General features: G+C 41.6%; 1 protein-coding gene across 2 annotated transcripts; it reads left to right on the top strand.

The window, feature by feature from the left end:
- The first annotated feature begins 10,413 nt into the window (after positions 1-10,413).
- On the top strand, positions 10,414-21,984 carry LOC129723071 (protein EFR3 homolog cmp44E). Of its 2 annotated transcripts, none has more exons than XM_055677029.1 (4): positions 10,414-10,823; positions 19,211-20,819; positions 20,877-21,247; positions 21,306-21,984. In XM_055677029.1, exons 1-4 carry the CDS (start codon positions 10,739-10,741, stop codon positions 21,713-21,715), a joined length of 2,475 nt encoding a protein of 824 aa, XP_055533004.1. In that variant the 5' UTR covers positions 10,414-10,738; the 3' UTR covers positions 21,716-21,984. The 2 variants fall into 2 exon arrangements, with proteins under 2 accessions (XP_055533004.1, XP_055533005.1); XM_055677030.1 differs by lacking the exon at positions 10,414-10,823 and adding an exon at positions 18,872-19,067.
- The last annotated feature ends 3,895 nt before the right edge of the window (positions 21,985-25,879 follow it).

The raw sequence follows: 25,879 nt of genomic DNA, 5'->3' as shown, positions 1-25,879 counted from the left end.
TTAACCCTACCCTATCCCTGCCTTCACGTGGTACCGACTGGGACACGAGCAAACATGGGAAGACCGGTGAACCGGTGGGAACTTGCTCATATGCTTACAGGGAAGAGAGAGCTGTTCTCTTAGGTTAGCGGTTCTCAACCTTTTTTTGTCCGCGTACCCCTTGGCGTAATTTTCCAAATCAATTGTACTCCCTGGCTTGGAATGTTCTCGCAGAGTGGTAGAGAGTAATGGTAGATCATGTTGTGGTTGTCTAGTTCAAATTTCAAATTGAGCCATGGTTTGTTTAATTGTTACAGTCATGTTCTAAGAGCAAGTGTGAACAAAAAATGGAGTATTATGAAGAAAAAATGCTTTGTCTGCCATTACGGATTTTACTTTCGCAGGCTTTACGCGTACCCCAGGTTCAGAACCGCTGTCTTGGGAGGGTAGCTTGCCTGAGCGTCTGTTCTCCATGTTAGGGGGGCTCAAACAGCATCTGATCCGGAGAAAACTGCTGAATTATGAAATGCGGTGTCTTGCCAGGTACAGCCAAGACGGCAGCCCCGTCGTGAGACTAGGCATCCGCAGCCCTAAAAAGGCAGTATACCGAAACATTAAATACTACAAACAATGAAGAATTGAATACGGACCGGAACAACCGGCTCGGTACATGGAACTGTAGATCGCTGAACATCCCGGGTGGCGACCGAATTCAGCTGGATCAGCTAGAACCACGCGACTTCGACATTGTTGCGCTCCAGGAGCTTTGCCGGAAACGAGAGAAGGTGCGGAGGATTTGTAGCCGCAGGGCACAGTACTATCAAAGCAGTGGCACAACCAATAAGCTGAATACTGGCTGGGCAGGTTGCAAAATTGTGTGATCAAGTGACAGGCGACCAGCGACAAGTTTGTGTTTGTTGAGAATAAAAGGCCGGTTCTACAACTACACTATCCTCAATGTGCAGACCCGATGTAGAGAAAGAAGCGTTCTACGCACAGCTGGATAAACTCTACGCTAGCTGCTCGCGTAGAGACATCAAGATCGTCATCGGGGACTTGAAAGCTCAGATCGGCAGGGTAAACAAGCCGGTGATCGGCCCGCACAGCCTGCACTCCGTGACGAACGACATCAACTTCGCGGCTTTCCAAGGACTGGCAGTTCGAAGTACCTACTTTCCCCGAAAGGACAAAACACAAAATCACCTAGAGAGCACCTGACCATCGAACAGCCAACCAAATTGACCATGTTCTCATTGACGGCCGGTTTTTCTCAAACATTACAAACGTACGCACCAATTGCGGTGCGGATATTGACTTGGACCACTACCTAGTTGCGGTATCTTTGCGCTCAAAACTGTCGACCGTATACCACGCGACATCGCCTAACCCCGCGGGTCAACATGAAGCAGCTCAAAGTGCTCTACTACCCACGGCGAAGGGGCTAGGCGCATCGCCTCTCGAGGACTGGTATGACGAGGAGTGCGAAGCAGCGGGAGAACCTGGGTGATATACCTTGGCAGGTCAACGAGGGAGAACAAGGCCAATTACAAACGGGCACGGAACAACACTACCACGATTCTCAGACGAAAGAAGCACCAGCAAGAGGATCGTTAACATGAGGAACTGGAGCAGCTGTATCGTGCCAATGATAAGCGGAAGTTCTATGAGAGGGTAAACCAGTATCGCAGAGGCTATGTGCCACAAGCCGACATGTGCAGTACTTCGATGGACACCTGAATGGTGATACAGTAAACAGAAGCGGAGCAAGAACTGACCTAGGAGCAGATAACCGAGTACCAGCCCCCGATGTTCATGAAGTTCTTTGTGAGATCGGGAAACTGAAGAAAAGCCGCAAAGCCGCAGACAAAGACGGACTGTCGAGTGAGCTCCTTAAACATGGGAGAGAGGCGCTTCCCAAGATTTGGGGGGAGGAAAAACTGCCAGACGAGTGGATGGAGAGAATCGTCTACCCCATCTACAACAAGGGCGACAAGCTACCGCAACTTCTGCAATACTCTCACAGATCCTGCTCCGCCGTCCAAGCGGGCTTCATGGGCACCTGTGCCCCCACGGACCAGATCTTCTCAATCCGTAAGATCTTACAGAAATGTCGCGGGTACAACGTGCCCACACATGATACAGTCGATCGAGAGCAGCTATGAAAGATCACGACAACGGATTTCCGGATAAACTGATTCGACTGATCAAGGCCACCATGGCCCAATCGATTTGCTACGTGCGTGTTTCGGGGATATTCTCAGGCCTCGTGGAGTCGCGCAAAGATATGAGACAAGGTGACTGTCCTGTTTTCTGTTTAACATCGCCCTTGAGGGTATGATCAGGAGGGCGGGCATCGATACGAGGGGCACATCTTAACACGTAAAATTGCGACGGCGAAAGAAACATACGCTTGACTGAGAGCCGGATAATTCGGACTGCGAATATATGCATCGGAATCGAAATACATGCGAGCGAGAGGCTCCAAGGAGAACAGCATCAGCCTCCCAACTCGAGTCTCTGTAACCGGCGATGAGCTTGAGGTGGTCGACTAGGGCGTGTATCTGGGGTCACTGGTGACCGCCGACAATAACACCAGCAAAGAGATCCAGAGACGCATCCAGGCTGGAAATCGTGCCTACTGTTCACTTCGGAAGACACTTCGATCGAGTCAAGTACGACGACGCACAAAGTTGACGCTGTACAAAACCCTGATAAGACCGGTAAACCTCTGCGGAATCGAGACAACAACGCTTCTCTTGGAGTTTTCGAACGGAAGGTGCTGCGGACTATCTACGATGGAGTTCAGACGGACGACCTCCCAGAAACCATGAGCTGCACGCGCTGCTTGGAAGAACCCCATTGCACACCTGCACAGTGGTCTAAACTCGAAAACTCGTGATCGTTTTAGATTTGACTGTGAAATATTGATTTTATGTACCTAGTGTCTTCAGCAAGTTTATTCCATATAACAAGGCCTTTCTTTTGGCGTTTTCGGTTTTTTGATCAATTCCCCTACTGCCGTTCTACGCATATATGTCCCATGTTACAAATCATGCAAACGAGAAAAACGATGTTAAAATTTTACAATGCTTTTCCGCATTGCGCCAATGTGGCAAATGCCGGCATGGGTTTTATGGTAGTTTTACCTTGCAATAGACTGTTTTCAATATATCTAGTTTAAAGTTTTGCGGTTTAACACTCTTTTCCATAAAAATACCCACTGGGACAATAATGCCGAGAAATTTGCCTTCCAATAGGTAATTTTGACGCATATCAGTCCCACCACGTGCATTCGATGTTCCCAAGACAAAGTTCGTTTTGGGGATACAAGGCTGTTAATTTTCCACGAAAATGATCACGCTAATCGTGTTGTCTTTATAAGCAGGTGATGATAGTCGAGATGAAAGTTTGGTTAATTAAATATGTATGAGATGACTTACAATTACAAAGGGGAATTGTTTTTCCAGCTTGCCCATATTTGAACGTTGTTAGGCTTTCATCATTTTGGCTACACACAAATAACAGTTCTTATAACTTTCAATTAGTATGAATTACATGCGTTTGTCTTCTTATGCTCGAAAAGGAAAGGCATTCAAATTACAAACCAGCACACAAGGTTAAGGTATTCCGAACAAAGATATGAACGAAGCGCATTTAAATAATCAAGCAAAGTGATTTTCGGTACCGAATTTCTGACACCCGTAACGTAGCCAAACGTTGTAAGGAGAAGTTTTTACTGCTCTGTAGCACTTCTCAAGTTGTAAATATGGAAATTAGTGATTAGTGGGATCGATTAGAATACAAAAAATTTAGTGGGACAAATATGTGTAGAAAATCATCGATGGGACAAACAGACTTGGTATGGTTTTTCAAGACTTTCGGAATAAACAATGTTATTTTTGAAAGTTTTCGAAAATATACATAGAAATAGACTCATTGGTGGTAAAAAATGAAAATCGACCAGAAGTAACATGGGACAACTATGCGTAGAACGGCAGCCTAGTAGTTAGATATAAAAACTATTTTTTTCTAATTTTCAAAATACCAGATTGCTTTCTTCAGCAAAGTTGTAGGAAAATCTATAAGAAAAAGAATTACTGAACACTGTAATCTTCTATCTGTACGTCTGTTATGACGAAATAGAGTTTCACGAGGAACACTCCTCAAAATTAGTTTTTCGTCCATAACTTTTTCTGTAATCGTCGAAACAGTTCAAGATGTTCTAAGATTTTGTTCGTTCTGCTAAACCTTACATTTTTGTAGAACATGTTGGTTTAATATTTGTATTTGTTGTAAAGATATTTCTAGTTTTTTGCTGAAAATAGCCTTTTTTTGAGTCCATATTTCTCCGAAGCTTGCAGATAGTAACAAACCAGACTGTATGCATTTGAAAGTTTGTCGAAAGAACTGCATTACTCAAAAGAGTTCAACTGTTCCTAGTTTTATCCAACCGAGTGCTGAATGAAAGGAAAACACCCCTCAAAATGAGTTTTTTGTCCATAACTTTTTTTGTAATCGTAGAAACAATTCAAGATGTTCTGAGATTTCGTTCATTCTGCTAAACCTCGCATTTTGTAGAATATATTGGTTTGAAATTTTCATTTGTTGTGAAGATATTTCTAGTTTTTTGCTGAAAATAGCCATATTTTACGAAGATGTCGCTGATTCTTATGCCGTTTTCGTTGGTCAGCTGGTGCACGCTGAACTTTCCAATTCCCGATTTGTACTCCTCCTCCTGGTTGACCTGGGCGTTGCTATCCCCGATGACGATTTTGATGTCATGTGCTGGACAGCTCGTGGTTCATGCTTCTAGGCTTCGCGGACGACATTGATATAATTGATGTTAACCGTAGAGCTGTTGAGGAAGTCTTTACGGTTCTCAAACGGGAAGCTGCGAGAATTGGACTTACCATAAACACTGCCAAAACGAAGTACATGGTGACTGGCAGAGAGCGTGATAGTTCTACGGGTGTTGGTGCTGCGGTGGAGATGGATGGGGATAATTTCGGAGTGGTTGACGAATTTGTTTATCTTAGTACTCTCGTGACATGTGACAAGGAGGTGAGCGATTGCGGTAGCGAATAGGGCTTATTACGAATTTCGTAGCCAGCCTAGGTCCCGTAGCCTACAGATCCGTACGAAATTTGCGCTCTATAGGACTCTCCCAAAGGCGCTCTACGGACATGAATCGTGGACGTGGAAGGAGGCCGATCGACGAGCGCTTGGGGTCTTCGAGCGTAGAATCCTTCAATCAATACTCGGAGCCAAATTAAAAAATGGGTAGTGGCGCAGGCGCATGAATCACGAGCTGTACGATGTATACAAATACGCTGATATATATTATGAACCTGATGAAACACGGCAGGTTACAGTGGGCTTGCCGCGTAGCACGGATGGCGGATGAGCGACCGGCAAAGCTAATATTTAGCAAAAAACCAGACAGAGGCCGACGACTTCGAGGTAGACCTCGCACGCGCTGGATGTGTTCTGTCGACGAGGATGCCAGAGCAGCGGGTGTAAGGGGAGACTGGAGAGGAGCAGCCCACGACCGAGTTTTGTGGAGACGTATTCTGGATTCGGCTAGGATCTCAACGATCTATCGCCATAAATCGCCTTTCACGCCCCAGCTCCTTATCATCATCGGTGCTTCCGAGGTGAGGGCTGTGCACATTGAATATTGCCGCAGCTCTACTGTTTTAAGTCTTGAATACCACCAGGACTTTGGCATTGGTGTTTACAGTCTTGAATGCGCTAACAAGACGGTGGTACAACCGCTTCTAATACAGAGAACAGACGTTGTTTCGAGCCGCCACCAATATGGCGGTCAGATGTTCGGATTGGCTCCCGAAGTAGGTTTACCTGTTCAGTCAGCATACGACCGCAGGTCCAACCGGGGTCACATCCAAACATCAGTTTTGAAAATCTGCTTTTAATCGATATTTTTTTAACATTTTAATATGGAAAGCGCAGAATTAAGAACCGCGCAGAAATAGGACGCCTTACGGTATAATAAACAGAAGGTCAAGTTTCGATAGCGTAATGTAGCACCAAAGCTTTGTTATTTTGGTTTCGTTCAAATCTATTCTAAAATTAAGTCGTTATCTCCTGCCACTCAAAGTGGACTAAGCGATGATTGAAACAGTCATTAATATAGGTGTGTGCACATAAAGCAAACATTTGCATACGAGGCAGAAGAATATAAATGTTGGTAGTAAATTGTAGATTTATTCGAAGGTTACTCTTTTTACTTTCATCATTTGTTTAACCGAAAAAATAGATAATTTTCAACCAAAGTATAATGTTTCGATAAAAAAGTAGGAGGGTGGTATTCAAGACACGACCGCATGACGTTGACTACTTATTCTTATAAAAAAACTGACTACTTATTCTTATAAAAAAAAATATTCCATTGAAGCAAATAGTAGAGGGAATTGCAACGCTTCTTTTACAAAACTTCTGTAATGAAATTTCGTGGCACCAAAAGGTACCAGTTGCCGATTATTCTCGTTTACTGGTTAGTCCGTCCAGAACTCCAGCCATTTAAGTATTTTGCACTAGCCATTTACTACTAAAGCCACCAGCATTACGGGTGAAACCGGCACGAGATGACCGGTACTATTTTGTTTTTCCTCCTTTTAGCTGCTAACACCAAGCGTCCGTATGTATCCGGTACGGTTTAATAATGAAACTGATGGGGTGAAACGTTCGAACGATACGTTTTATACCAAGGCTTCGTCAGATAATTAGAAAGAAGGAGGGGCTACATAGATGATGGAATGGTAGAGACAAATGTTTCTTGAAAGCTGCGCCGGCCGCTGTCGTAATATTAACACCAACACAAACATGCATTTTTGCAAGGTTTTTTCCGCTAGCAGCAGCATTTGGTAAAACAGAAAATTGGTGCCATTTGCCGATTATAGTTTCTTGGTTAGTCCGTCAGAATTCCAGCCATTCAAGTGTTTTGCAGTAGCCATTTACTACTAAAAGCCTACTAAAAGGTGCGGTTTTGGAATTAAAATGATGGGGCGCCGGCCGCTGTCGTAAAATTAACACCAACAAAAAGATGCATATTTGCAAGGGTTTTTCCGCTAGCAGCAGCATAAACATCGGAAACAGAAAGTGACAACAACAATAACAACAAAGTCAGATCGATTGTATCCGTTAGTGTCGACTGTGCTTGGGAAGAGAGGTAGTGATTGGCTGCGCGGTATGATTTAGACAATCGATATTAATTACCATTTTTTCAATAGTGTATCTCAAACAATAGTTTGTTTTTGTTACATAAATTTAACCGTAAAAGAATTTCTGACCGATTGATGCCAAAACCTCGAAAACCTGATTATAGATGACTGCAAAATAAGCGCTCAAAACCTGACCACTTTTCTCTGGTTTTCCCTGGTTGAATTACTAGATTTTCAAATTCAGGGGCCTAACTTCGATATAGACGTTAGTCAACGTCAAAAATAGACCAGCTAGAGCGGGGGCCTAGTGTGGTTGGTAACGTCTCCGCCAACCACGCTCGACGCCTGGGTTCGAATCCCACCGCCGACATAGGTGTCGATGGTTGTGAGGTGGCGTGATCCACTCACAACCAACCCAACTGGTCTAGATTCAATCCTAGCCGACACCGGGAGATTTTCTGAGGCGAAAAATCTCTGGGATCACGCCTTCCATCGCATGAGGAAGTAAAGCCGTTGGCGCTGGTCCGTTAATAAACGGGTCGTGAGTTAGGGTCCTGGGTGTGGAGTCGCCTCCCTGGGCGTCGGTGATTGGCCACAACAGTGGCGGAACTAGACCGACGGAAAATAAGCGAGAATAAAAAAAAAAATAGACCAGCTGCTGCAGTGTTATCTAATTTTGTTTTATTAAAGGAATAATCCTTCAAATAATTCAAGCAGTTTGAAAAATCGTTCTAATAACTATGTAATGGGCTACGGTTAGCTTATTTCCTAAACTAGAAAACGGTGTTTGTTTACAGATTACCATCACAAATGATCGAGGTTTAGTAGGTGGGACAGTCGCTCGATAGTAAATGCAAAATTCATCAACGTTCGTACTACGTGTAAAAACTTGCGCACATTTACGTTGTGTTGCCTGTTTGCACAGTTTGGCTACTTCATACACCACCAAACGGCTGCAGCTGGTTTGTGAGCTACAAGATCGTGATCAACACTATACAGTCTATCGGACTGGGGGTACAAGGGACGAAGAACGTCGTTTAATAAAGCTAAAAGCTGAATGAAGCGTGACATTCCACTGTGCTCTCCGGGTGGAACAGTCGAACGGCCCTGCGAAACATATGTTTGCAAATCTGGACCGCAAATCAAGATTCGATTATTGCCACCGTTTCAAAATCGATTCATCTGCCTGTGATTGGCATAATTTGACTAAAATGATCCGAACTAGGCCGCGAAATGTGCCCCCGCGCCTCGGGGGGAGCCACATACGTCATTGTCAACGGCACAATAAACCGCACACATGGCACTCGATCGACGCTGTATGGATGTTCCAATTAGTGTGCGACCGCACCGAGTGACTATACGAACGCCCGTCCATCCGCTCTCGACCCGCGCTTGTCAATCGGAACAATGGCCAACCTCGCACTCACTGATCACTGCAGATTCTACACCCGTGAAGTTTGACGTGCGGTGATCGATACGCCTTACGGAAAATTAAACTTCGAGGTCTTGCATGATTGGCGCTCGTTCACTATTCAAGCAAGTGGCAAGCAGGCGCAGGCAGCCAGGAAAGATCCAACCGCGGCGGCGAAACACTACTTTTGCATTTAATCGTGTGTGCACTAATCGGGCAAACTGTTATGATGCGGTTTGTTGTGGTGTCATTTTATTCAACATCATCGTCGTTAGTTGGCAACGAACAGCTGGCTGAAAGCTGACTGTTGCCGGATTTTAATCGACTATTCCGCGATGGAAAATGTGTAACGATTACGTAACCTGATTGGCTCTGCCGGATTAAGTTTTTGACGGGTTGACACACTATTTCAAGCAACAGTACTCGCAAACTGACTTTGCTTATGCAATATGATTTTATTTCTGATCGTAAGAAAATTTTACTTTTGATTTAAGTTTTGGCTCTCCTCCGATGGTTGTGCTATTGAGTTACAAACCGATGCTTCGTTAGGTGGTACTGTTTCCATGAGAAATTACCTTGTTCAGATTTGCTAAGCAAACTATAAAGCCACAGTATTTGACAGTACAACCGAGAAAATCCTTAACCAGATTGAAAGCATAAGAAAGAGGACAAACAATCTAATCAAATTTTTCCTGCAGCAGTAGTTGAAACTAACCTTAACCCTCTAGTGCCCAATACCGCCATTTGGCGGGCTTCAGTCAAAGTTCTGAAAAGCTTCAATAAATACTTAAAAAGTGTTTATAATGGTTTATAGTGGTTTTATCGAAGTCCGTTTAGAAAATAATTTGGGCACTAGAGGGTTAATGAGATTAGATGAATTGTTAAAATTAAATAAAATAATCATTTAATTAAACATCTCCCTGAGAGCACAACGCAATTCATAGTGAAAATTGTTTAATCGTTGCACATTTTCAATTATGAAACAATTATGAAAAAATGCAAAAATTACTTTAATCCAGCTAAAGTTTCAAGTTATCAACAAAACAGTTAGCTTTTTTCGATTAGTAAACTGTTTGAGCGATTTATTTTTAAGAGAATAAAAAAAAATTCTTCCCTTTTTTATTCACAGGGTAATTTTTTTCTGGAATGACAAAATTATTATCTACAACTTTGCCAAAGACACTATGCTAATCAACAAACCGTTTTGGCTGTGAAAAAAAATTTATCACCAATAGAGTGCACTATATTTTCATAAATAGGTCTGCAGCACCAATTCACCGATAATCCAGCTCGCATCAGCTGTCAATTTCTCAGCATCCGTATCCCCAGAAGACAGTGTCATTCGAAGGAAACGCACACCGTGGGTGTAACAACCCACCGGCACTGTCTTCCCCCATTCCAAGCCACCCGCTTTCATTCATAAAACAACTTTATCAATGTGACCTTGAAGTCATACGGATGCCTTGCTTCGTGCTGCGGTTGACAAACGCGGGAAATCCGATCCGTCGCACTCAATGAGCATCGCGAGTTCTTCGCCTGGTGGAACGTCACTCCTCGCGGTGCTGGTGAATACAGTTAGGCCTGTCACACGTCCGGATTGCATCTGTCGCCAAGGGTTAAAATTTATTGCTAGAGATTAGATGTAAGTAATTTGGAATAGTTAATTCGCCCAAAATGGTGCAATTTGTTAATCTACAAAAGAGATTTACCATTCTAAATTTGAGCTAGGGGGGACAACAATACATAAAACCGACAACAGGGAATACTAACTGTCCGCTCCAGTGTTCCATTGTTTTCTTTAGGCCATTTCCCACGAGGGGCCAACAAACCAGTTGCAGTTCGCTTGCTGGTGGTGACTGCGCATGACGCGTAGGAAAAGAACAGAATCCGTTCGTTGGTTGACAAACGAGTGAAAATTTTCTTAGTCCAAAAAAATAACAAGAGCCGTTCGAACGACGAAAGCAATTCATATCAGTAATTGTTCCTGAGTTTTGTTAGATTAGGTAAAGTTTGAATAATTAGAAAGTTTCAAAATAAATCTCATTTACGGTTAGCATTCATTAAGATATCAAGCGTTTTACAAACGATGGACCTAATCTACTAAACTGATTAGTGAGTGTACAGTGTTCAGTGAAAAGAAAACCACCAAGTTCAGTTTTCGTGAACCATGGCGGGCATGATTCGGTGCTGCTTTGAACCGGTCGAAATGCCAGAATTTCTGGATTCATTCGTGAAGAAGTGCACTGAAGGATGTGAGTAAAAGAATTGCTTACCAATCGTTTTCGTTTCGTTATATAACTATAGTTTAGATGCCTAGTTTGTTTCTGGCTAATTAATTGATTTTTTCTAGTGCAGCTGTAATTTAAAAAAAAAAAAACAAAAATTGCTTATACGTACGTTCAAAAAAAAAACAAATATTTCGTAAAACAAACACAACTAATTTTAAACTATTTGATTAATGATTTGACATTCAAAATTCCCAAATACATTTTATAATTATAAACCTACTCAAACCATTACAGCCTCAAGTTTAAGACTGTTTTAGCAGCCATTCATTATCGACAATCAGGCAAAAATCTGATAAAATAACTCCAGCTAAAGAACTGAACAAAAACAAAAATCTATAGCGCATAAATCAGACTGCAAATAAACTTTTTACGGAGCAAATTTCGCGCTTCTATGGTTGGACCGGTTTCAACGTTCCTAATGGTATTTACGATGGACAAAAATAAAGAACGATGTTAGTAAATCAACTCGTTAAGAACTGTTGATTTACTAAAATTGTTTTCTGTGCATCTTGTAGAAAATTGCGGGAAGAACTCGTACATTAATTCAACAGATCATTTTATCAAACATTGCAGAAAATGCTCCTCGTCTTAAGAGCCCAGCTTTGTCGGGAACCAAAGATGACTAGAACAAGATACCTGACTCTTGCAGAGTTCATCGGACATGATTGTCGCTGCGCGTGAGCAAAAGTCGAACTAATTTATACACTGTAAATATGATGTATACTTAACGTCAAAATCAACTGACTATAAGGCCAAGACATGACCGCTGAAATGTGAAACAATTTTTTCAGTATGGACGACTGTACGGTGCTGCCATCCGAAAAATGATAATAATGTGTACGGATGTTTAGTTCTCAAACATGAAACTTTCCAGAAGAATCAAGAATTATCGGCGCATCATTTAAAATTAAGCGTACCATAAGAACTTCCTGATAACCGCTATAAGCACGCTCTACAATCAAGTTTTCTACTCTTGCCGAGGTGAATAAAGCAAAAATCGGGTGTCCCGATAAACCTGACCAAATGTGCAATGGTTCTGAAACTTGGATTGCGATATCAAACTCTGAGTTTTGGTAAAATGGGACCTGAAAATAAATATAACCCCCCAATATAAACCCCCCCTCTGGCAGGCAATTTCACACTTTTTTTCGTACTTTGGAGTGCAAAAAATATGGCAATAGCATTAAGTGCAAAAAGAGCGATATCATTAATCTGCATGTTATCTTAAGCGTCGAGCTGACCAAACTGCCTCACCTGTTTCATATACAATCTTGAACAGCTCAACGATCGATGACGGACTATGCACGATTAATTGGTTTTGCTCATAGTGATCCGTTTATGAGAATTTAAGTCATCAGATGGCAGCACTAACCGTCGGAAATCAGTCGTGTTCAAAATGTATGAAAAAAAAGGAAGTTAGGTATATTGTTCTAGTTATCTTTGCTGGAACATTATTCCTTAAATATTAAATTCTACGTTTTTTCTGGCCATCCTATTCCGGATCTGGTTCGTTAAAACCAACAAAATAAATATGGGTCCGAATATTTTCAATAAAGGTCAATCCTTGCAATTTTGTGCACAATTGAAGTACTTTGAGTAACCAGTTCCGAAAAAGGGTGGCCAGAAAAAAACGTAGAACTGAACATAGTGATATTTTGGCTGTTTGTTGATTGTTTGTTATACAGTATTCGATGTTTTTTTTTTTCAAAAAATCATAACTTTTGAGCCAGTTGACCGATTTTCGATGTTTTTGGATCATATTAAAGATCATTATTTCTATTTTGAGAAAATAAACCATAGAATCAAATATTTGTGATTTTAAATGCGAAAATTGAAAAATTTTTGCAATTTTTATCATGTTTTCAAATTAAATTTACTCAAATCTAGAACAGAACATATTTCGAAAATTTGTCAAAAGTGCTCTTCAAGATATTTAGCCAAAAAAACGAGAAAAAAATTAGAAGGGTGTATATTTTGACGAAAAGCGTCAATAACTTTGAAGAGGATTGAGATATTTACATTTTCAGGATTGAAAAAAACTCGTAAAAAACTCTCAAAATCGTTTGAAGACGGTTTTGATGTAAAAATTGAAAAAAAAGTTGAATCAAGCAAATATTTTTCCAATATAAATCGGTTATTTTGTAAGATAGAAAAAACGAAAAGCTCGGCATGTTCTGTTTACGATTTGTTTTGGTCAATTCACAACATCAGGAATAAAAAGCGAACTCATGATTGGATAGCCGCTTCTTCTCCAATTGATTGGTAGTTATTTTTTCACTGGTTTGCAATTGAAAAGATACGCCAATCATTGTATCAAAAGTTTAGAGAAAACTTCACCAATCGAATAAGACATTAGTGTTCAAGATCATTTTGCAGGCCTTCAAAACGGCACATGGCAAATACAATTCAACACTATACCGTCCTGTGCTCAGCATTGAAGGCAAGCTGGTGATTGATTGAATGCTACGAAACTAATCCAAGATGACTGATTTGCAGCTCATTTTTTTTCAATTTTTTCAATGATATCCGCACGTTTGGTGCAATTTTCAACTTTCGATCAAGACATTGACGTTTAAAATCCGTTCAGCGGTTAAATTTATTGGATTTTGTCCAGCGTTTTGACACAGGTTGGTGTCTTCTATGGGAAAAAAAATCTAGTGAAAACTCTAAAATTCCAAAAAGTCTAAACTCCCCCTAGGCAAACACCAACCGGTGTCGAAACGTTGGACAAATTAAAAAAAATGCTTCCAAAATTGCAAGACCGCTTAGTCGAATGGGGTCTTAAAGTTTTAAACGGTTTTCTGATTTTTATATATCAGCTGGAAAAGTGCAATTTTCTGAGCAAAACGTGATTTTTGAAAAATGTTTATCATTTTCCTTTGATTTTTTAAATGAAGGATAAAAATCTGCTCGAAATGCCTTAAATGACAGTTCTCTCATATACCGTACATGGGCGAAACGTCATCTAAGACCTTTCGAGCAGTTTTTTTATTCTTCATTTAAAAATCGAAGGAAAACGATAAACGTTTTTTAAAATTCTCGTTTTGCTCAGAACGCGTGGCTTTTTCAAATGATATATAAAAAGCGGTATAGCTTTAGGACCCAATTAACCCGCTATCAACAATACGGTTGATTTCCATTTTACTGTTGATCTATCTACAAAGTCAAAAATGTTACACTTTTGATTTCTTCGAAAATTTTAGTCACCCTAATGACTGATAATATGGAAATAAGCGCTTCCACATATGTAACAACTTTGTAGAAGGAAATGTTTCTCTAGAATATTGCTATCGAACTCTAGATCCAATTTTCCCTCCACATTCGGTTTCTAGACCATTGTGCCCTGTGTGCTCGGCTAAACAAATGACATCTGTCACGTTTTTTCATAAATCTCGGTTCAACTGAACTGAAATTTCGGCACAAAACATCTGAAATCTAGGTAAAAATGTAAACAATCGAATTTCGGAACACATTGTTACTGAATCATAGGCTTCATTTTTATTTTTTTCGCTGAATAGAGGTTTCCCATCGAACCTTACCCCCTATTTTTATATTTTTTCTTAAAAGTGCAGTGCATTTGAAGATTAATAGCGCTAAAATCAGATTTTTATCTGAGTATTAAATTTGCTACAATTTTTAAAAGTTGAAAATGCATCAATGTTAAATATATATTTTCACCTTGCATGAATGTGCAGGTTCGAAACTCACGTTCTAGCAGCACTGCAAAATATTATTCTCCCAAGCTTTTTGACAACATTGTCATTTTTGACATGTTCTTGATGCTGGTTTTTTTTTATAAAACAAACACAATGTTCTACAATAAAAAAACGTCTGCACGGAAATTCAAATTTTCACTCATTGCCTGACAAAATTCTTTCGGAACTACAACGAAAAAGTCTTTCCACAATTGGGTTGTTCAGTTATATCAGTTTTTTATGTCATCTGGATGAGCTCCCGCATTTTCTCAGCAAAACGTGATTTCAGAAATTTTCTATCGTTGTCCTTCAAATCGTTGATTGAGAGGTTATATTCCATTCATTTCTTCAAAAAAGTGATACTTTCTCTACTGTAAGTAAAGCCTTATCAAAGGTCCGGTTGAGCCTAAATTTTGTTTGAAGACTTACTTTGAACCTTATTGTTTTCCATAAAAAAAATCCACAAAAATTGTCGGTTTTCATGGGTTTACCTTTCAAACTACACATGCAGCATCAATCAGATTAGTGCCACCGACCAAACTGTGAAAATTATCTGGCGAACATGGACTAAAATGGCAGTCCCGTCTGGGCTTGGAGATGCGGCTGAATGAGATGGATAAGTCGATTTTCCCGGCAATCGCGACGCACAGCGGTCGGAAAGTACTGAAATCAGGGCGAAATTAATAACTACTAAGGGTTGCCTCCTAGATTAACGATGTCTTCTCGAATATTGATCCTGAAACTTTTGGCCAACTTTTGATAATGGCTAGGTAGTTCAAAATTCCACCGCTAGGGCGGCGCTGTCGCTAATTTCTCATGGAAGCAAAATAGAAGGATAATGTCTAAAGGAAGGTGGTAGAGAATAGTATTTTGAGAAACTCTTCCTTGGATATGAAATTGGTACATGATGTATTTTTTGAGACATTTAGCAATTAATCTTAAAAAACATGATTTACGGCTACCTATAGCATGTCGAAGAAGAAAACCCCGAAAAATCTCGATTTTTACGAGCCAGATAAATCTAACAAAGTTTAGGTATGTGTAACGGCTAATAATGTGTAGGTAGTTTAAGTTTTAATTTTATGAGTGGCGCCCCAAGCCAATTTTGCTTGCTAAAAAATGGCCGCTTGCGCGTCGCACGGTCGTTTTTGTTTTTGATATTGTGAACGTTTCGGCGTAAATTGCCCAGAAAACTTTGTTGTTCCTGTCTCTATGAACACGAGGCAACATTCTAGTTTTTGAATGAGCGCGGGTAAAGGCGGGGATACCATTTGAAAATCTACATAAAGTTGGAGTGACAAGTATTTTATTATACTTATTTTGTGGAGAGATTATTTCCATGAAACAACTATAAAAAGGATGTGGCGTGACTAGACCGACGGAAAATAATAAGCGAGAATAAAAAAATACACACGCTTATTCGCAATGATTTTGGAAAAAAACATACTTAGATTTTATTGCCGAGAACACAACAGCTGAGAAATTAAACAAAATGCTCTACATGTTTTCGGCAGAATTTTCAAGAACTTCGGCGAACATAATGTCAATACCTGCTGGTTTACGGTAGATCGATATATTTGCTGAATGTTCGTCGAAATATATTTGTTGAAAACTTTGCCAAGTTCGATCAGCAGCTGTTGGTAAGTTTGAATAGATAAATTAAGTGTGTGTACCCGAAAAAAAGTACCATGTAATTTGCGATGAAAAGAGAAAATCGACAGTGTTTTCATTGTAACTATAAAACCATGGTACGCTCAGTTTTGCAATGCTCAAAATTGCGATTTTCTGATTTTAGTTTTAGTCAGCAAAACTCATTTCGGAAAATTTACTTTTGCGTATAATAGTTAAGCCTGTAGTACACTCTTTGTCTAATGGTCAAATATTTGTCCTTCTGACATAATGGTCAAATTTATTTGACATCATGGTTGTTGTTTGCCCGTGTTTGCCCCATGTTAAAATTGGAGAGTGACAAATAATTATATTTGACCAAATTTTTATCTGTTAAAAAGTGACAAATATTTGACGCTCGGTCAAAGAGTGTACTACAGGCTTTAGTCAAACGTGTGTGTAAATAATGTACATTAAAAGTTAAAATGTAAAACATATTTCATTCCAAAAAAAATTTCGCGGTTTACTGTCAACAATTGGGTCCTAAAGCCATACAAGTTTTTTTATATCATTTGAAAAATAAAAAAACTGCTCGAAATGTCTTCAATGACAGTTCGCCCACATACTTAGACATACGTAACACTGGCGATTTTTTTTGGTACTCTCTGCCCCACATCACCCGGTACCAACACCAGTATGAACTGCTCGACGAAAATGAACGGAATGAATTTTCTTCATAGCGGCTCTACTCGAGCCCTCAACAAAATCGAGTGGGAACGAGACAAATGCAGGGCTGCACAGGAACACAACCTTCATAAACTATTCAAACAGAGGTTTTTTTTACAGAGGTTGGTACTTTCGAGTTGTTCATTTTGTACCAACTTTTTTGAAAGATTTCTTCCTGAGTGTTACGTATGTCTTATGTATGTGGTTCGCCCATGTACGGTATATGGGAGAACTGTCATTTGAGGCATTTCGAGCAGTTTTTTATTATCACGTTTTGCTCAGAAAATTGCCCTCTTTCAGCTGATATATAAAAATCAGAAAACCGTGTAAAACTTTAGGACCCCATTGTATACTTTTACGTTGCTTTTCCTGCGCTCTAGGTTTCTTTATTATTTATTTTATTTCTGCGTCTCAGATATGAATCGACTGGTTTAAAAAAGCGCTTATAACAAATATCAATTCAATTTTTTCTAAAACTTATTTTACCTACCTAAAAGTGAACAAGAGAAAACTAAAAATAATAAAAAGTTAATAACCACCCTAAAACACATTCCACTTTCCGAACTGTTCCTGTTTGGTATACACTGAAAAAATCGACACGACATTATAAAGTGTTTTGCACTTGAATTCGCCCTACTGGTCAAAACATATAGAATTCATATGCGAAACACTTTAGAATTATTCATTGTGCAACACCTCATTTTCAAAAGGAAAACACTTTCAATTCTGGTGTTATGACATATAGATATAAAGTGTTTGGATTTCGAATCTCAAATGAATGCTTACCGAGCTTCGAATGATTTTTATTCGATTTTAAAATGAAAACAGTTTTACAGGGATATGATTGCATATAATATTTTTTATTTATAAAATTAAAATTTCACTATAAAATTCATCACCAAATATAAACTATCCTTTTCTGTTGAAGAAGCCTGTAAAGCAAACAAAGATTTAAATTAGTTTAATTTAAATAATTGATGTTTTAGTAAACAAATACTTGCCTCTAGCGTAAAGATGTTTTCATCAGAATCTCCGTGACGAAATAAGATTAGAGTTCGATTGTTTTACGTGAAAAAATTCCAAAAATTTACAGATGTAGTCTGGAAAATCCTCAAACTTCTGAGCCGTATGACACTCGTTGACTCTTCATCTGTCGCCATTTTTCTACTTTTCCGCCCAAACGGCACATCATTTGACATATAAAAACAAAACAAATCAACTGAAAGTGTTTCGCACATGATAATCACTGTAATGAAACAGTGGGGCAGATTCAAGTGCAATTCACCTGAAAGGGATGTTGGAATCATACGTAAGGGGAGTGCGGCTCATGGATGTAAGTTGATGTGTGCGACAACTTGAAACGAAAGTGAAAAATGATTGAATTCGATGGAAGAAGTTCTACAAATAACAATGCAGTCATTTTCATATCCAATCGATGAAACACTTGGATGGAGCGTGCCCAGTTTTTTTCAGTGTACAGTAATAAAACCCAGAGTCTATGTTTATAATAAGAGTCCCGCAAAGATGAAAATAAAGGAACCAAATCAGTGTCAAACGAGGGTACCAATCGAGCAATGTAATTAAACAAGGTAATAATATTAGGAGTGGATGAAAACTGTTGTAATTGAGCGTAATAAAGAATATGTGTTTTCCGAAGTTTTACTTACACATTTTAATCCAACATTAAACCTGTACAATGGTTCACTTAAATTTAACAAAACATCACCGGTTTAATCTTTCAAAACTGTGTATTTTGTGAAGAATTCCAAAAAATGATATTCGCTTATGCGTGTTGAAAAACAGAACTGTATAGTTCTTGGCAACAAACGGCACAAAAACTGTGTTGCCGAAACGATAGATTTTCTCTTCGCGCGACTCTATATACACATAGACTCTGATAAACCCCAGCCCTGCTAAGACCCGCCAGCTGATTGCTAAATGTTTGACGTTTAATTTCACTCTTCCTCATAGTCATCATCTCATCATTAGTTTAGTAACTTCGATCAGTTTAGTTTTCTGTGCTTGTGTTGTGGGTGGTTGGGAAGTTATATAGTAAAAAAATTGCGAATTTAATGTAAATGAAGTAAAACTGTGCTTGTAAATAGGTTTTTCAGTTTCATGCTAAAGTTTTCCGTTGGCCAGCAATAAAATTCCTCATCGACAGCAGAGAAAATGATGGGTAAATAGTTTTAGTTTATTCCCCGTCTGAAGCTGTATTACAGCCATGTTGGCAATGGCCATAACTTTAATTAATTATTACAATCCATGAGTCATCGCTGTGCAAAACGGTTTTCACCCGAACGATTTATCTTTCTCCATCAGGTTGCTGTGGTTGCTGCTCGGCACTGAGGCCACGCTACAAGCGCCTTGTGGATAACATATTTCCCGTCAACCCGGAAGATGGCCTGGTCAAATCAAACATGGAAAAGCTTACTTTCTACTCGCTCCGATCGCCCGAGAAGCTGGACCGCATCGGAGAGTATCTGTATCAGCGGGCCTCTAAGGACATCAACCGCAAGCGGTATAAATTTGTTGAGATCGCCATGGAGGCTATGGATCTGCTACTGATGGCGTGTCATGCTCAGATTCTAAATCTTTTCGTTGAGAGCTTCTTGCGGATGGTGCAAAAGCTGATGGAGGACATCAACCCAACTTTGCAGATTATGGCGACCAATTCATTCGTGCGATTTGCTAACATCGAAGAAGATACGCCCTCCTACCACCGACGGTACGATTTCTTCATCTCCAAGTTTAGTTCGATGTGCTTCGGGAACAACGAGGACCTGGAATTGCGGGACAGTATTAGAATGGCCGGCATTAAAGGTCTCCAAGGGGTGATTAGAAAGACTGTTTCAGATGACCTGGTGGAAAATATTTGGGAGAAACATCATATGGAAAAAATAGTCCCATCGTTGCTCTATAACATGCAATCCGGCAGCGAGAGCAAGTCGGTGGATCAGGAAGCAACTCCATCGACACCGCCCGTTTTGGCGGAGGCAGTTTTACGCGAACTGGTGTCACGAGCATCCTTTGGTCACATCCGTGCCGTGCTGAAACCCCTACTAACCCATTTGGATAATCACAAGCTGTGGGTTCCGAATCGCTTCGCTATCGATACTTTCCGCATTGTCATGATCTCAATTCAACCGCAGTACTCGTACACTGTGGTTGAAACACTGATGGCACACCTGGATCAGAATCTTACGTCATCTCCAAAAACTCGCACTTCATTGGCGGTTGTGCTTTCTAAAATCATCGCAATCGCCGCAGGCGAAAGTGTCGGTCCTTCCGCACTGGACATCATCAACAATCTCCTTACCCATCTAAAGACTTCGGTCAGCACTCAACACGAATCCACTCCAGAGGAGACGCAATATCAGGAAGCGCTTATCAACGCGCTTGGCGAGTTTGCTAATCATCATCCAGACTATCAAAAGATTGAAATCATGCTTTTCATCATGAACACCGTTCCGGATCTTTCGAAGAAAAGCAAAGGAGATCACCTTTTGCAAAACATTCTGCTAAAATCGCTTCTAAAAGTCGGTACCCAATATCGTACCGTTTCCTTCGAAAAAGCTTTCCCCGTGTCCTTCCTGCAGCCTCTGCTGAAGATGGCACGCGCTTCTTCGGTCTCCATCCGGGTTATTGTGATGCAAATCCTCCAGCAGCTGCTCGATCGACACCAGAATCAACATCTGCTGAGTGCCATCAGCATCAGTAACATTTCGACCCTAACGGTGGAACAACCCTCCCGTTCGGATATTCTGTTTACGCACAAATACGGCTCCAACATGCTGCAGGCCGTCATCGACGGAATGTCTCAGGAAAATAACGTGGAAGTACTACGCTCGTCATACAACACAGCTGGCCTGATGATAGTCGAAATGGCATGCGGAGAGACGGTTCAGGAATTCTTACTGTTTGTGCTCGGGTATGTTTTCGGTAGCATTATAATGCGACCATAATTAATATCCTTTTTGTTTTATAGAATTCAACAAGTTGCCCTTACTGAGGTTGAACTGTCGCCCAAACATCGTTGCAATCTGCACAGCATCGCCATTTCTCTGTTGATTTTGACTGGCCGCTGCACTGGAACATCCACCATAGTTGAATACGCGGATAAAGTCATACAGGCACGCATGGAAGAGGCAACCTATCTTCTGCCACCGTTGATGGACAATGACAAGCCAGCTCCCAGCACTCTGAACACGAGCCTTCCCCACCTGATGATCGATAAGCTGGCAATCGCCGAATGCCTGCAGCAGGCCGGTCTTGAGCACAACCGGGTACAAACCGGAACGCCCTACTCGCTGCACCAATCAGATATGTCCGCTCATCGACACTCGTGGGTTGATACCAGTAAGTAATTACCTTGATCAAAATGTTACGCATAGCTAAATCTGCCCTTTTGATTTAGGTGCTCCCCGCAACAGCATCGTGGACAACTACAACGACATCGAATCCATCAGCAGCTCGCCGGGAGTTCAGAAGCGTTCACTCGCCTCGGACTACAACTTCGAATCGATGAAACGAGTCCTCGCGGAACCAACGGAGGCAGCCAAACGGGAAGCCCAAGAACGGCAGGTGGCTATCGGACGCACCTTCCGCGAGATGGCCTTCGAGGATCTGATACGGCGAACCGAACCACAGCACGAGGTCATCCAGAACCGGTTAAATGAAATTTTCAACTCATTGGCCGCCGAACGGCAGATCAGCTGTGGGAACCAGTTGATGCTGAACTCTGCGACGTCGGCAGTCGACGGAGCAAAGGTCAGCCAGCAGCGGGTTATCTACGAGAATAACTTCCCGGAGCTGTTCTTCTACTAGGTTGTACGCTTAAGGTTTATGAGGCTTGAGGTACTCGGGTTGTTATGTACTCGATGGAATTGTTATATTTGTGTTATTTTACCGTGTATTTATTGTTAGCATTTGGAGGAAAGTCGGGGCAAGGGAATCAAGAATGTAGAGTTTAAACGTTTTAAAGTATTTAAGTTTTGGTCTGTGAATTATATAAGCTAGTTGTAGTCTACAGTTGACACTAGATTATTGCTATGATATCGAAATAAATGTTTGTTTGAATATTCCTTGCAAGTAAAGTTAATTTTTCACTTCTCATACTAGAACTTCGAATGGTAAGCTAGGAACCTAAAATTAACTTACCACTTCATTTACAAAAAAAAAAAAACTACAACTAGAGATAGTGATTCATAATATTAGTAGTGTAGTTTGGATGACTTGAAGATGTCAATATTTGGAAGTTATTTATAAGGATTTAACTCTAACCATGGGAGAAGCAAACCTATGAATGACTTAGAAAAAACTTGGCAGTACTCGTAGGTAGGTTGGAATTTTATCTAGCTGGCAGACTACGCTATTCGGACGAACCAGGAGCCAAATTAATAAATTCTTCAGATGTACCACAGGGTATCAATCTGGGTCTAGGTAATGAAAAAATTCAATTTTTCAATTTTCATCGGGTTATTGGTAGGCACCTTAATTGCTTCGGACACCCAGCACTCGCCTCCTTCCACATCCACGATTCATGTTCGTAGAGCGCCACCGGAAGGATCAGCGTCCTGTGGAGCTAAAATTTCGTGCGGACCTAAGCTGGCTACGCAATTCGTGTTAAGCCCTGTTCGTTGCCACAGAAAGTAGAACGATAGGCCACAAAGATTATGCAGTTGACGATACTCGAAAAGAACGGGCGCGTAATGTAGAGCCAGCCGAATAAAAGCCAGGACAATCAGCTTAATCAATTTACTCAGGAAACCATGACCAAGCATAATCTGAGACCACTTGTTGCGTTTCGCTGAATCTTACGCCGCATTAAAGTCTATAAAAAGATTATGTGTCAGCAAGTTGTGTTAGCATATGGTCCGTTTAGTCAGCCGATACACCAGAGAGTCGCCAAGACACTCACCGTACTTACTTCAGCAGCCTAGAGCCGTAGTGGCTCGTGCCGTAACAAGAACTTTCCTCCATTCTACTCGATCCTGGGCTACTCGTCGCCAATTTCCTAGACGTCGCGATACTCGCAGATCCGCTTCAACCTGATCAAGCCATCTAGCACGTTGGGCCCCTATAATCCTGGTGCCGGTGGGGTCCTTGAAGAAACCTATTTTACCGCACTGTCGTCCGTCATCCTCGCGACATATCCGGCCCATCGTAGCCTCCCGACCTTCGTCAGGTGCACAATGGGAATCTCTCCAAGTAGTTCCTGCAGCTCGTGGTTCATACGCCTACGCCACTCTTCGCTTTCTGTTTGTACTCCACCAAATATTGTCCGCAGCACTTTCCATTCAAATACGGCCAGTGCACGTATGTCCTCCGTGAGTAGCGTCACGGTTTCAAGTCCATAGAGAACTACCGGTCTAATTAGGGTTTTTTACATCGTCAGTTTCGTGCGGCGACGTATGCTAATGGATCGAAGCGTCCTACGTAGGGGAAAATAGGCTCGATTTCCAGCTTGAATACATCGTTGGACCTTCTTGCTTGTGTTATTGTCGGCGGTTACCAGAAATCCCAAGTATACGAACTCCTCTACCACTTCGAGTTCGTCGCCGTCCATGATCACCGTCCGTAGGAAGCGAATGTTGGTTTCTTTCGAGCCTCTCCCTTTCATATACTTGGTTTACGACGCATTTATTTCTAGTCCAACTCTTCTAGCTTCTAGATAATCCACCTCCTTATCTCAACCCTCTGCGCGCTTCGAAGGGATTCGCACACGTAGCACATCACTCGGTCTAAGGTAGCTTTGATAAGTCGTGTCAGTTTATCCGGAAAACCGCTGTCGTGCATTATTTGACATAGCTGGTCTCGATCGACTGTATCATACACTCCCTTGAAGTCCACGAAAACATGATGTGTGGGAACGTTGTACTCTCGGCATTTCTGAAGTTGCTGCATTATAGCCGATCGCACTTTTTATAGATGGGGCATTCAATTCCTTCCATCCATTCCTCCGGTAATCTCTCTTCCTCCCAAATCCTAGAGATTACCCAGTGGAGTACCGTTGCGAGTGCCTCTTTTCCATGCTTACAGAGCTTTGCCGATATCCTGTCCCTGCCGGCGGCTCTGTTCTTGAGTGACCCAATTTCCCGTTTGATTTCCAGGATATCGGGAACTGGGATACTACTGTCGTTTGTAGGCACTCCAAGGTTACCTCCCCTCCGCCTTCTTCCGTTGCCCCGCTATTGAGGTGCTAATCGAAGAACTGCTGCCACCTGTCAACCACCTCGCACTCGCTTGTGATCAAGTTTCCCTACACATATCTGGACTCAGTGTGTAGCCTTTACGGGATTGGTTCATCTTCTCAAAAAACTTGCGCGTAGCCCGAAACAATTGCTCCAGCTCTTCACTATCTCTGTCGAAGCACATAATTCTTCCGTGGAAGGTAATGCCTCATCGAATAGGCACGCGTTGTTCTCGGCAACCTGCGGGTTAGCCAACTGCCGGATAACCGTCAAGGCAACTGTAAACATCAAACCGCGCGAGCTGTATAATTTTGCCGTTATTCGTTTTGAAGTGATAGTTGCCTTAACGGTGAGTGCCCTGTAATTTCTCTTATATACGGGTTCACTAGGTCCGTTGTAGATCGTCCTGCTTGAAAACGGCACTGGTACTTACTAACAAAGGCTTCTTGTAAAGGCCTCAGTCTACAGAACAGGATGCGGGAGACAATTTTTTCCTTCTTATGGATGCTGCATGTGAGTCTTTTCAACCAGTTCATAGGTAGATTTTCCTCAGACTATACTCTCAGGATAATTTAGTGTAATGTACTACACAGCCGCTCACTCTGGACTTTGAAAGATTCGGCTTGGAAGCCACCCTTCTAAGCGGCTTCTGGGCCATCCACATTCCATGTGTATCTGTGTAACGTCCACGGTCCATACAAATTTTTTAGAATTCATATGGGCAGTTGTTTACGGAGGAGGAGGGGTGGAGGGATCAGAATCGTTAAAAATCTGTCCACGTGGTATGTGGATGGCCCCTTTATGGATCTTCAGCTCTCCGCAATCTTTGTACCTCGTCCAACGTTGGCGGACCCACAGATTGTTCATTCTCTTCAATTTCTCTCCTGTTCCCCTCGACGACTCCTACCTTCCTCACCGTTCAGTAGTACTTCGCAGTGCTGTTTCCAACGCGTGGTCACCTGTAAGTTATCGGTAATCAGGTTCCACTCCGTCATTACACATGGCATGAAATTTACACTGTCTGGTTCCTGATTCCGTGATTGCTCGATAGAAGCTCCTCGTGTCATGCCTGGTGATGCAGTTCGTCACCTCCACAAGATCTTGGTGACGTCTGCAGAGTACCGGCCATCAATCCGCATGTGGTCGTTGTAGGAGCAAGCCTCTCCATTGAGGTGTCTCCATGTGTGTGTGTGCCGAATGTTTTAACGTGCAACTAGGTACTACAGATGGCCATTCTCCTGGCCACAGCGAAGTTCACCAGCCTTAAGGCATTGTCGTAGAGTGAAGGCTTCCCCTACCAATAACGGAGCGAAAGAATTTCTCCCGTATACGTATCTCCGACGATGATTTTTATTTCTAGGTCTTCACACATTTTCCTAACAAAATTTTCCGGAGTTGTGTCTGGCCCGCTGACAACCATCATGTCGCTTCTCAAGCGCTAAGTGAGAGCATACAAAGAAGATATGCTCAGTGATCTCCTTCATATCCACGCACTCGAGACATGGAGGACTCCGCGTGCCCGAACCTGTGTAGATACTGCCTAAAGTAACCATGGCCGGACAGGACCTGTGTCAGGTGGGAGTTCATTCACATTGATCGGAGCACTCTAGATCCTCCTTAATGACGGTGCTGATGGACATCATGCCGGACAAGATGCAGATTGCGCCGTACGACACTGAATGATACGCATTAGCAACCCTCACATAAGCCCGTAGGCTTTCCAGTTTACCACGATAACTATTAGTACATAAAGCTTTAGACCGCACTGGCCCACCATTCCTAAGTAAGAAATCACGCT

The sequence above is a fragment of the Wyeomyia smithii genome, chromosome 2 (assembly GCF_029784165.1).
Source record: "Wyeomyia smithii strain HCP4-BCI-WySm-NY-G18 chromosome 2, ASM2978416v1, whole genome shotgun sequence".
NCBI classification, from domain to species: Eukaryota; Metazoa; Arthropoda; class Insecta; order Diptera; family Culicidae; genus Wyeomyia; species Wyeomyia smithii.
This window is presented reverse-complemented; position numbering and strand designations above follow the sequence as displayed.

Coding starts and splice junctions, on each gene's coding strand:
- LOC129723071 (XM_055677029.1), top strand. CDS start 10,739: ATGGCGGGCATGATTCGGTGCTGCTTTGAACCGGTCGAAATGCCAGAA. Junction 10,824..19,210: donor GAAGAAGTGCACTGAAGGAT/GTGAGTAAAAGA, acceptor TTTCTCCATCAG/GTTGCTGTGGTTGCTGCTCG. Junction 20,820..20,876: donor TTCTTACTGTTTGTGCTCGG/GTATGTTTTCGG, acceptor TTTGTTTTATAG/AATTCAACAAGTTGCCCTTA.